This window comes from Chelmon rostratus, chromosome 15 (assembly GCF_017976325.1).
Source record: "Chelmon rostratus isolate fCheRos1 chromosome 15, fCheRos1.pri, whole genome shotgun sequence".
NCBI classification, from domain to species: Eukaryota; Metazoa; Chordata; class Actinopteri; order Chaetodontiformes; family Chaetodontidae; genus Chelmon; species Chelmon rostratus.
The window spans coordinates 6,695,470-6,708,802 of record NC_055672.1 but is presented as its reverse complement, the minus strand read 5'-3'; the positions used below and the strand labels follow the sequence as shown (position 1 = coordinate 6,708,802).

The 13,333-nt window shown below is 41.7% G+C and overlaps 1 protein-coding gene across 2 annotated transcripts; it reads right to left on the bottom strand.

The window, feature by feature from the left end:
* Positions 1-385: 385 nt before the first annotated feature.
* On the bottom strand, positions 386-12,844 carry rbm25a (RNA binding motif protein 25a). 2 transcript variants are annotated; one of them, XM_041953115.1, is made up of 18 exons: positions 12,695-12,844; positions 12,288-12,411; positions 11,858-11,907; positions 11,429-11,599; positions 11,036-11,093; positions 10,546-10,706; positions 10,244-10,438; positions 10,056-10,139; positions 5,532-5,794; positions 4,343-4,454; positions 4,112-4,201; positions 3,932-4,005; positions 3,696-3,846; positions 2,541-2,949; positions 2,141-2,445; positions 1,941-2,039; positions 1,785-1,832; positions 386-837 (listed from the first exon to the last, which is right to left on the bottom strand). In XM_041953115.1, exons 2-18 carry the CDS (start codon positions 12,391-12,393, stop codon positions 745-747), a joined length of 2,469 nt encoding a protein of 822 aa, XP_041809049.1. In that variant the 5' UTR covers positions 12,394-12,411; positions 12,695-12,844; the 3' UTR covers positions 386-744. The 2 variants fall into 2 exon arrangements, with proteins under 2 accessions (XP_041809049.1, XP_041809050.1); XM_041953116.1 differs by having other exon boundaries at positions 10,056-10,136.
* Between the last annotated feature and the right edge of the window lie 489 nt (positions 12,845-13,333).

Sequence of the window (13,333 nt, the reverse complement as noted above, 5' to 3'; positions counted from 1 at the left end):
TTTATTTTTTCGATTAATCGATTAGTTTGGTCTATAGAATATCAAAATGGTGAAAAATGTCCATCAGCATTTCCCAAAGCCCAAGATTACCGAATACGTCTTGTTTTGTCCAAACTGATTAATTCAGTACTTGACAACTAACTGATCAATTGTTGCAGCTTTACTATTTTAATTTACATTTTGGTACAGGATGTTCCTGTTGTTTCAATTAAGGTACCTGAGGGCAGAACAAATGTGTATCTGGAAATGAGAGAAAAGGACGTTTTGTGATATTGTAGCTACAAAGCAACAGGAAACATATTAGTTTCCCCGGCATAACTCCATTCAAACCAGCCAAATGAAGCTAAAAAAATAACACATGAAAGAAAGACAAACACGATTTTCTAAAAAAGCATATTTATTAGTTCACACAATGGAGCAGTGCCTTAACATGACAACAGTAAATCAAAGCAGAATGTGTCCAACATATTGGAGGACAGATGGGTGAAATGCAGCCGTCTTTAGCCTCAACAGCATCAACAAAGGAAAAAAAATACAACCAAAGTTTTATCATGCAGTATGTTTGTGCAAACCCTTTCTGTTCACTGCTCAAGACTTTCCCTTCCAAACACAAACACATACAAGGCAGCAGCTCCTTGCTGATGGAATGGAGGGGGTGTACAGACACATGATTACAGTCTGCTGCACCAGAAAACTGTAGGTGGCAGAACTGTAAGCGAAGGAAGTCGGACTGAGACGTGGTCTTTATTTCACCAGCCCGATCTTCTTTGCCTCCGTTTCATATATCAACAGCCTCCACATTTTTACTATGAAGACTTCTGCTTCTTCATCGAGAACCTGAACACAAACAGGTTGGTTAGACAAACCTCATATCAAACAGATGAATAAATCTTTGTAATCAATCTGACTTGTTACATGAAAGTTACATGGATTGTGGGGGTCCAGTTAATTTTCGCATTATTAAGAATGTAGCATGCATAGACTGCTTCACCGTACATAACAGGGATTTTAAGCAGCAATGGTTGAAGGGGCGGCTTCAGCATGTGAGAAAAAAAAGCTCCACTTTGCACATGTGAAATTCTTTATCAGCACTTCCTGTTGTTGTAGCCCAGCTCTCTACTACGAGAGAGTGAATGGTTCGTTGTACCCAGCAACATATCAAAAAAGCGTTGGCAGGTAATTATTGAAGAACTGCTGGCAACTGTGAGACTGTACTTGGTGACAGTGGTACTTTGAGCTAAAGATAACATCCGCATGCTGAGTTAAGTAGGTATAATAACCATATTTACCATCTTAGTCTAGTGTGTTAGTATGCTAACATTTGTTAAATGGCACTAAACACACAGTACAGCTGAGTTGGATGAAAACATTTTTAGTTTTGCAGTTATTTGGTCATAAACCGAAGCCCCATGACGGCACTGGAGGCTAAGTTAAGAGGCAACCAGAGAAATTGCAATTCATACTGAGGGACGTGAATATCTGTACCAAATTTCTTGTAATCCATCCAATAATCATTGTCATATTTCACTCAAAAGCACAAAACACACCACACCGTGTGACGTCTCAGCCGTTAGAGCCGAGACAGAAACTTGTTTATGAATACATATTTTAGCTCTTTGTGACTATTTTATGTATTATATTCCGCCAGTGTGTTTTTAGTATAAGTCAATACATCCCAAATTAGAAGAAGCATGAATTGAAATTAAGGTCAACAAGTGATTACATTAGATTCAAATTACTCGTAATAGCCACGGCTTTGTGATCCAGAACCTGTTTTAACTTACCATAGCAACATCATCAAGAATACCCTGAGGAGTGCTGTGTGCCATCACCTGGGGAGAAAAGTAAAAACACTCTGTTAAAATGAGCTGCACAAAAGATTTCAACACACACATATAAAGAATCAAACATCAATTAAAATAACAGAGCTGATCACAAACCTTTGAACAGACAAAATCAACCAGCGTGGGTTCCTCCTCGCCGATGTATTCAATAATCTTCTTATTGATCCATGGTCTAATGCGGCGATCCATCAGAGTCTGCAGAAAGAACCATCAGAAAATGCAATAACAGCTGAGGAACTCAACTTTTGAACAAATTCACAAAGTTGAAAATTGTTTCTTAGAAAATGTCTCTTTACCGAGTCAACCATAGTCCAGTCCAGAGGGTAGGAGAAGAGCTCAGGCCTGGCTGTGGGGATCTTCTCAATAAGGCTCTTTATGTGCTTGCGTTTCTCCTCTGTGTTGATGCTGCCTTTGGCCCCAGAAATTTCTGCCCCATCCAGGCCCAGACTCTTGTCGTCATCACCGTAGTCCAGCGGAACCAGTTTCCTTTTGCGCGGCTGCTCATCAGCCTCTTCGTCGTCAAACTTGTTGAAAACGCTTTCCACGGTTGCCAGCTTCTTTCGCTTCCCGGCGTTGAGTTGGCTGGGGCTGTTGGTGGCACCTGGAGAAGAGAAACACCTGCTTATTTTTCTGGCTGGAAGCAGTAATGCTAAAGAAATCGATCCCTCTGTGTGCTTAGTTTGCTGCTGCACTCACCCAGTTTGAGGCTGAGACCAATCTTGGGCCGATGTTCCTCTGGAGGTTGGACCTCAGGAGTGTTCTCGCCTGGAATGATGATGCCGCAGGGAGATTCGTTGCCAGGTGTGTTAGGAGTCGCGTTCCCACTGGCAGAGGACACTGAGGGAGCAGTAGTGATCGGTCGCATGATGGGTTTGAGCTGCGGCTTGGCCTCTTGTGAGTCTTCACCGTCGGGGTAGTCATCCTCCTCTGCTTCTATGTCATCATCGTCTGAAGGCTGCTGTGGGGCTCGAGGCATCGGCTCCGCTGGCCTTCCCGACCCCCTCTTCTCCCGATCCCGATCCTTGTGGGACTTCTCCTGGTTCACCTCCTCCTCGGGTTCGAGTTTCAGAGGAGGCTGTCGCCTGCGCTCCGCCTCCTCCTCCATCTAAACAAATAGACGTGACGCATGAAAAATAACCTCACGATAACATGAAGTTTTCATTTATATATGTGAGGAATCAATATTTGGGTTAGGGTGGTGGTGTGTGAAAGGCAAGAGCTCTTTAAATAAAAAAACAAACCAAAAAAAAAAAAAGACAGTCCTTGAAGAATCATGTGCTACAAATACTTCCATCAGGAAAAATCATTTTAGCCTAAAATAGTGACATTTAATCAAAATCACTTTATTCCACGTGTCTCATTTAAAATTTAGCCAAAAATAAACGTTTGCACTAACTGGATCTTGTAAAAAACATTAAATTCTGTGATTCTAAGCTTAACTGGGAAACCCTGAATGAATCGCAACATGACTGCTGGTCACATGGCATTCAGGTACCGCAGGTAATCTGAAATGAGCTGTAGTAACCTGGTTAACGTAAACGCATACATGCAGCAGGTCAGTAATCAATTGTACCTTTCCCCTGACCTTATTTTGGAGCCACGATGATTAGAAACCCTGATCCCTGTATCTGTAGCAGTGCAATCACTGTTCTACACACACTTCTAGAGAACTGTATCAGGGAGAAAAAAAAATCAGGCTTTTCCTGAAAATCAGGTTTCTCCTAATTTTTGTCAACCCTGACAACACAAACTACAGCTCTCCTTTACACGACAGTTAAGAAATCAGCTTACTGGAGGAAAACAGATGTAACCAGGTTACTAAAGTGTACATAAACACTATGACCGACTCACCCTCTGCAGCTCAGCATCAGGGTCTGGGTGACCTTCAGCCAGAAGCCTCTGCCTGATCTCCTCCAGCTCCTCCTTCTCCCTCTTCCTGTCTCGCTCGTCCAATTCTGTCTCCTTTTCACGGTCACGAAGTCGCTTCTGCAAAGCGCTGCCCCTGAGGATGACAGCGAGAAGTGAGACTGACAAATACAAGCGCAAGCGAAAATGTGTCACTCACACTTGTAAATGAAGATATGAACCTGTAGTATTTTGGGTCGTCTCTGTCGTCGTCGTAATCTTCAAGGAATTCTTTCAGTCTTTTGGCTTCCTTCATCTGAGGTGAAACACAGTAACATAAGTGCATAAATCCAGCAGGTCAACATATCTGCCATTATAAATTGTCAACATTTTGATCTGGCGTGGTACGCTTTCATGTTTACCATCTCACGACGCCTCTCGTCCTCCCGCTCCGTCTCTTTGCTGTAATCACGAGCCTTCTTCCGCTCTCGGATCTCCCAGTTTTTCAGCCGCTTTAAGAAGACACAAAGAAATAATTCAACCATCACTGAGTCAGACATTAAAAAAACGACAAACAATTGTGTGCAATTATTCAACCTTATGTTTAATCAATCAAAATCAAAATGACAGGAGAGATGATATACTGTACGTACTTCTTGATAAGCCGCCTCCTTGTCTCGAAGCCTCCTCTCAAGTCTCCTCCGTTCGTACACGTCCTCCTCATCTTCTTCACGGTCTCGTTTCTTATCTTCTCTAGTCCTCTCTCTGTAGAACACAGTGCGTTACTGGTGTTAGCTTATTTCATTACCATAAAGTTGAAATGAGAAGAAAATATAAAGAATGGAACAAAAAAAAGTCAAGCACTTATTTCACGTGTAGTCACGTGATGATTTCATCTGAGCCACCAGCAACTGCTGCAAGCAGAGCTGCATGTCACCAAGCTGGTTTTATTATATCATGTTTACCGGAGCCAGCACACCTGCTTTTCTGTACACTGAATTACAGCTATTTTCTGCACCTTATGCACCCATTTCATAGCTGTTCACGAGCTTTCACACATATCAACAAACACTTCAGAACAGCGACTAAGCAGACCCTGAGATGAGATTGTTTTGTCAACTATCTTTAAAATGCAGATAAAAATAGAAAGTAATCATTTGCACGTTTTCACAAAGTGTTCCTAAGCCCATCTAGTAACATCCTTTATCCAATCATGTGTTCACAAAGTGGTGAACCTCGCTCCATCCTCGCTTGTGAACGACTGAGCCTTTCCAGGATGCTCCTTTCATACCCAATCATGATACTATCACCTGTTACCAATCAAACTGTTCCTGTGGAAAGTTCCAAACAGGTGTTTTTGGAGCGTTCCACAACTTTCCCAGTCTTTTGTTGCTCCTGTCCCAACTAGTTTGAAAAGTGTTGCTGCATCAAATTAAAAAAAAGCAGATATTTACACAAATCAATGAAGCTGATGAGGTCAAACATTAAATATATTGTTTTTGTAATGTGTTTAATTGAGTATATGTTAAAAACAATTAGCAAATGATCACATTGTGTTTTATGATGTTCTTCCATTTATGGCAATGGGGTTGTTTCATAAAGGTAGGAATCCTATGCAGGGCTGCTGTGGTGGATCACACTGGATGCAGCTAGATGCACCTAACAAACTGCCAACTCAAGCTGTTTTTCACTGTTCCAGACCTATCGGTGATTAAAATATATGAAAACACAAGATAATAGTAAAGTAATTAACAAACTTAAGGTCCAGCTATGGACCAACATGGACACACACACATCAGGGCAACTGAGCATCAAGCGTGACATCACTGTCCTCCCACTGACCTCGATCTGCTGCGACCTTCACTGATGTCTCGACTCCTCTCCCTCTCGCGCTCCTTCGTCCTCTCCCGTTCGCGATCTCTCTCCCGTTCGCGGTCGCGATCTCTGTCTCTTTCCCGCTCCTTGTCCCTCTCTCTCTCCCTTTCCTTCTCTTTCTCGCGGTCGCGGCGCTCCCTCTCGCGCTCCCGCTCTTTGTCCCTCTCTCTCCTTTCCCTCTCGATCTCCAGACGCTCCTTTTCCTTCTTTCCTTTTTCCTCCTCCAGTTTCTGTGGGAGCCCAACAGGAAGAAAAGGGGAAACGTGTTACTAGATTCTCAACACCAAAGAGATCAAACTAAAATACAGAAATACACAGGTTATCAGCACAGAAAATGATTTTGACTCCCTGGGTCAGGCATGCTCACATACTGCCATGACTCATTGCCTTGGAGAGGCTGGCTGCTGCAAGTGAGGAAGTCCTCTTATCCCTGATGTTTCCTCCTGGAGGAGTGGTCCGCTGCTTGAGCAGGTTTAATGCAGATACTGCTCATTTCAGGGCACTCTTACTTAAAACCATGAATCGCAGGTCAATGTTGAAACACACCTCAAAATTTGAGGCAGTCTGTGCTTAAGGAAGGAGTTACAGCAGGATTTGGGGGGGGGGGGACAATTGACTTGTAAAAGTTTTCTGGAATTTTTTTTGCTCTAAACATTCAAATTATTGTATTTTGCTACGTCAAAGTTACATCATTTCCTGTCCTGGCTCCAGTATTCAGCCTTCCTGTTAGCGCATACGCTAATGTTGAATGATTTTTTTTTCACATATGTAACAGGTCAGCTCGTCCTCTGCAGTTTGTATGTGCTGCATGGTGATCTGAGATTATGCTCTGATGTAATAAGAGGCCATTCCAATAAAAACTCAGCTGTAGGCAATTACATATTGGTCAAACCCATATCCACCCACTAGCCAAATCAATGTGCACTCAGGCAAATGACGAAACGTAACAGACTTGACCTGATGTAAGAGATACTGTGGGTTAAAAGCATAATGCTTAACATGACGGAGTTTAGCTACACCGCAGCACCACCGTGTAGATATGGTGCAAGTGGTGCTGACTGACTTAACGCGATATGATTCCTTGGGTTGAAGGGTTTAATTTGAAAATGGGGTTACTCATGCTATAATGCACTTAAGATGAAAGTCTTCACCAGGTCCCAAATCAGCTTTGAAGCATTAGGTCGACAAGTTCAGTAAGTTCTAACTATACACTTAAGATCACCGCTATATAATGCTCTAGTTTGGTCTTACCTATGGGTGCCAAGTGGATTAAAACAAGCCCAAGCTTAATATGGCAAACGGCCCAACTAAGTGAATTACATAATCAGCTCCCATGTGTTTTCCACATGGTCATCTGAGATGCAGGGGGACAGTGCCAGACTGCAATGCAAGAGCAGCAGTGTGGGAGTTCTGTATACAGCAGAGCGACAGACCCGGGAAGATTATATCGTAATCTTCTGCGGTTAATAGTATATAACTGCAACACAAGTGGACATTTTTTACAGCATGAAGTACATGGAAGTTGAAGAATGAGAGGGCTAATTCTACTAACTAGGCTGATATAAAGTTTTTATTTACTGAGATTCATCAAAGAATTGTGATGTGCAAGTTTTCAATAGTGATAATCAATATCTTTATGCCATCTTAGCTGGAACGTACTCTAAATATCCAAATAAACACTAAATATTGACCACTTGTCCGCTTGATAAATACTTGACATAGACATCATGGCATTTTCTACAGACCGTTTCAGAGCTACTGGTGTGCAACTTACAGGTGATGAACTACGGTTTCAGCGCTTCTCTGCCCCTACACATCCTACAGGCTACGCGTGGGAGGAAAAGCAGGTCAAGTGTAAAGTCAAAATAAACAGGAGAAAACGTCCAAACGATACCTGTGAAGCAGTTTATCTAATTACAGTTCATCCACATAAATAACATCAATCACAACTTGGTTTTTGAATTCATGTCTGAAACAAGTCAGATACTGTAATCCATTTTACCACAAGGAAATTAGTGAAGCAGTCTTACCGGTAGGTCGTCTTCTGGAGTCTCTCTGGCCTCTGCAACCCAGTAACTGGTTTAAAAAACCTCAACTGAGTCAGGCCCACAGTTCAAACACTCTAACTGATTTTACAAATGTCAAACAGCTGTTGGTGTTTAGTGCTGTTTATTTTCACTGTTTTGCAATATTAAAAAAACTGTTAGAAATGTGGGTCTGACAGCTGTTCAGTGATAAACAAAAATAAAAAGTAGGGGGATGGAGGAGGTCTGAACTACCTGCTCTACACAAGCTGTATGTCCAACATGGTAATTTAGCCAGACTTGATTCAGGTTTATAAACCATGGTTAGCATTTTTTTTTCTCCAAACTGGTGGGAAGGAACTGGAACATCTGGGCAATTCACAGCGCTTTTCAGCTCGTCGGTTAACTGCCTGGCTCTTGTTATACAGCCCTGTTTTCTTCCTCCCATCCTAGAACTTACCTCATGTTCTAAAACTCCATTTACGGAAAAATTAAAATTTTGTTGCTAATTTGGAACACACTATTTGAAATCAGCGGTTCAAACACTGTTACAGAGGTGGGCTACATTAAGCTGCATGCAAATTAGCAGAAGTTGTCAACCTTTAACCTCATCTTTTAAACTTTATGTCTGACTCATCCGTGTTGTTAAGTTTGCAGTTCCTCTTCGCTGATTCTGTTTGTTAGTTTGGCATGAAGTACAAAGTCCCTTTAGACTTTGACATAATAAGATGTGTTTATTTTTGCCACGTGCAGTTTTGGTACATATTTTGGCCTCTTTTCAGCTCTGTTAACTTCTGCTAGTTATTTTATACCACAGCTGCTAACTAGTGTTCATCCTAATATAACCCACCTCTGCAGCAGTGTTTCACCATTGTGATTAACCCTGCATTCACATGATGTCAGAATAATCGGACAAATGAGTTCCCAACTGGGAAAATTCACGTGAGTGGCGGAACAACAATTCAAAAAGGCTGCAAAGATTTGAGCACACGACTTTGACATCATATACACAGAAACATGGCAGACCACAAAAGTAAATGTTTAGTTAATGGTAAGAAACTTTTTATTAATTGACGTATTGTGTATCAATTTTTTACTCGCATGTAATTTGTCATGTGGTACTGTATTATATTGTATAGGTTGTAACCATTAGTTGAGTCAACGCGGAGTCACTTAGGTTAGTTTGAAAAGTTATTTACAGCACATCTGCTTTGCATTGTCCAGGTTGTTTCCACATTACCACTTAAAAGCTCATGGACACATCAAAGTCAGATGAACGACTTCTTACTCCGGAAATGGAACAATCCGAGCAGCACGTGAATGCAGCACAAGTTATAAACACCTCTCGAAACTGGACATATTATTTTGTCCCTGCAGCTTTGTCATCCTCACTCAAACACAAATAATGTCAATGTCATTTTCTAATACACTCATATTTGATTTAGTTCCATGTTCTGTCATGTTTAACTAAAGGGGTGCGGCTGGAGTCAATAAGACAGAAAAGAAAGAGAAAAATAATTAGGAAAAAAAACAACAAAAAAGAAATGGACTTACCTTGTATATCTTCAGACCACAGAGTGCTGTGGAGGGGCGCTCCCTGCTTTAGTAAAACTACATGCTGCAGTTTAAACTACTGCAGTGGTTAGGCTCATTCAGTCTGTGTGTGTCCTCCAAACACATGATTTATTACCTGAGGACCTGCAGAGGTTCACTGAGCTGCCCGGCCATAGAAAACAACTATAACGTGCTACATTTTAGACATCACTAGTAATTTGTACTTCCCAGTTCCAGCAGCATTACCAGTGGCAATTTGCTTCCCCGTGCCCACATGTAAATAAACATAATGTATGTGAACTGAGAGCCAGCTGCCCCTCTGCGAACCCTCCAGAAGGGAGCGCCCAACATGAGTAAAGAAGAAATGAAAGATCATACTTACATCCTATCCTCGCAACTTTTTCCAAAGCTGAGATTCTGAGATTCATCTTGCTCTAGTCACCAAATGAACTCTACCACATTGGTGGGGTTTAATCAATAGATTAGCTTTAAATGGAATTTAACATTGTGTCCATGCACTCTGTGTGATGACTTTAGCTTGTTCAGAGCTAAAACCTTTCGTGTCAAATCAGTATTACGAATAATAATAACTCTTGTCCAATTTGGAAATACTAACAGATACTATAAAGCCATCTGGCTAATGTAGTATTTGAATACTTTAAGCCTTTAATAGATACCATACAATCTTTGAATCAACATCTACTACTTTCCATTCCTTTCATGTATGAACTTGGCTAACTAACGTATGTACTAACAGACGACCTCCATACTATGGTTGACAGTAACAAAAAAGAATCATGGAGGAATTAAATTGCAGCTCCATTTGCTGTGGAGGAATTTCTAATTACAAATGTGGAGGATTTCTTCTCCAAAACCTAAACTACGGAGTAACAACAGCAGTTTGATACATTACCTTGTGTGTGTCACGGAATTTACTGATCTCTCTGGAAATCAAGTCTCTCTTGTCATCCTCCATCTCCATGGCATTGATATCCTCCTTGCACAAAGGAGAAAAAGACAGGAAGAAAAACACACTAAGTACTCAGCAGCTACCAACAATAACCAACCAGTCAGAGAACATCTACTTTATGCAGAAATTACCTCCTCTTTCTTCTCTTTCCGCTTCTTGTTGCGAGGCTGACTGTCAGGGTCCTGGGAGGGAGCATTGAGCTCATTTGCATACTCTCGGATCAGGACATCTATGGCCCCCTTCACAACCTGGTCCCGACGCAGGGTTTCTTCATCTAGAACTTCCTCCTCATCTTCGTCCCCGTTCTTTGACCCACCACCGGCTCCCTATATGTTAAAGCCAGAATAGTGGGAGAAACAAACTTAAACACAATTTCACAAATGATCAACGTGAAATATTCAGAGTATCTTTTACTCAGCAGGTGGACGCATACCCCATTGGCACTCCTCCTCTTGGCCTTCCACTCATCTAGCTGGGCTTTGGTCTTGGCATCTACCTTGACCAACAGCTTCTTATCCCCTAGGAGCAACTCATGCAGAAGTCTGAGGGCTCGCAGTGTGGATTCAGGCTCTTTATACTCACAGAACCCAAAAGCTTCCAGGATTTGAGAGCAGAAAGAAAGTTAGCTCCACAGATGCCAAAAAATAACAAAGTACCTCACAACTTGAAATATTTGCAGTGAAAAAATACAGAATTTGAAAAAGAATTTGATTTCACATTGAATTTTTAAATCTCTTTCTGTAAATTAGTGCCAAAAAGCCTAATTATATCACTGTGATTCAAAAAGAGTACAGCAGGATGAGTATGTTTTAATAGGTTTACAGCAACTCTAATAGTATCTATACTCTCAGGACTCTGCCACAGTAACATGCATTAATATCAAGAGAAAATGGTTGTGCCCTTTTTTTTTTTTTTTTTTTTACCTTGAAGTTTACCAGAGGCACCTTGGACCCTTTTCCAGCTTAGAACAATTCCACATTTCTACATCGGAAGAGAACAGGAAAAAAAGGAGTAATTTACTTTCACATAACAGATGCTTATGTTTCCTTAATGATCAGTTAAATTCATGACTGAGCAGAATGTTGGAGAAACACTATTTGTGCATTCCTGAGACATTAGTACCCATGGGTTAGTCAGTGGATACCTGAGACAAGCCAGGAGCAGCTTTGATCAAAACCTGTGGTTGTTGATACAAAGTGCTGTTTACCTTGATGAGCTGGTGGGGGTTTGAGTTTGTAGAAACTTTCTGTCACCCACAACTCTTAACCTAAGAAGTTCACTGTTGCTGCCTGAACATGTGCACCCGGTCAACTCACCGCTAGAAGTTGTCTGACCAGCATGTCAGATGCCTTTTCAGAGATGTTCCCGACAAACACAGTGGTGGTGGGGCCTCCACTGTCATCTGTGTCCTTGGCTCTGATGGTGCCAGGCTCCTTCTTTGGTGCCATCGGCTTCTGTGCTACAGCAATTGTGGTCGGGACAAGAACCTGCAACACCAAATCATATTTTAGTTACTTATTTTAGCATTGCTCTCAGCCAGAGCAACAGCAAAGGCAACAAACGCAAATGTTGTAAGACTGTGACAATAAATGTAAGGGTCAGTTAAACTGCCTCTGTTGAGCAGCAGACCTGCTCAAGATCTGTGCTGCACTGTTTATGTGTAAGGGTTAGGTTAAATAGGCAGATCATGCTGGACAGATGATGTTTCAATTTGCATAAACTAGAAACTTCTGTTTGTAACTCACTGTGGGTGTGGGGGTCACTACGCCCATGTGAACTGGGATCATGGGAGTACCTGAAAAGAGAAACAAAATATGATGCTCAAACCATGTATTGAAGCACACAACCAAAGACAATGACGTGATATTGTGTATTCAATTACCTAACATAATAAGCCATGAGGTTTACTAAACAAATACAGGCAACTGCCTTACTATTTGTTTATGGAAGAGGTAGAATTTATGACATGATTACTTAGTATTTAATATTAATTACAGCTATATTTATTGGTATATCTCCATAATTTTCAAACTGAGAAACTAAGAACTTAAAAATGCTGAGTCTTCTGGTCCTGAGAGTGTTTCCACTAAAAATCATACAACGGACCCAGAGCTTGATTTACAAACACACAGCTGTTACTGCTGACGTGACGGCACAGGTGTTCATTAACGTTACCTGGGGGGACGGACGGGGCAAATCCCCCGTACTGAGGAGGTGGGATCCTGGGAGGTAACTGCGGGATGCCAATCTGCTGGCGGTTGATCGGAGGAGGGTAAGACATCCTGAAATACACAGGAACCTATGGAGGAGAGAGAATATTAAAGTGAAGACCACCTTCTCAATGTTAACGTCGTTCGGGGTTACGCTGGGTAAAGACAACGTTCATCATAGCATTGTTTTTTTTAAACGTGGATAACCGCAACTGACTGCTAACTTTGCTAACAGCTGCTCAACAGAAAAGTGGGCATCCTCCCCGTTTAACGTTAATTAGCTAAAGTAGCTCCAGCTAGCTAACGCACAATCTGTGGCCTTGCTAGTTCACATTAGCTGCAGCGGTCATGTAACGTTACGGATTTACTCACCAGTCAGGTGTAAAGTAAAAACCAGTGTTTAATAATATTATGGGTTATCCGAATAAAAGCCCATTGATATCGGGAAACGGAAAAACGGAACGCCAAAGATTAGCGTTAAAATTGTCACCGGTGAGCTACACGAACCCGTTTGGATACAAATAACTGGGACCTATTCTTTTCGAAATGAATCATGGGAAAGCACGGTAGTAATCGGCTGTATGCCCTAGATTTAGTCTGTCAGGCAGACGCTCCTTCCTGACCGGAGGCTCCTTTATGCCTCCAGTTCGCCTCCTAGCCCGATCTTGTAACTCTTCTACAAACAAGCAATGCAGCCTCCCTCACCAGGACTGGCAGGCCGTTGTCACTTGCTCATAACAGGAGGTATGGCCAAAAGAAAATGACCCTTGTAGCACATAAGGTGGACAACAGTTCCTGGGGGACTGTTAAAGTCTAGTCAGATTTTCAGTTTTAAACCTTTTTCTATCTCCCCAGTAAAAACACGACCTTGCAATAAAGTATTAATGATTCATTCAGATCAAAACAAAGGGCAGAATATTCAAGAAGCCTGACTATATTTACATAATTTGTCTAAAAAAACATTGCCAGCACAAAGGTACTTTAGAGTACAGATTCATTTGGCATAAGCTT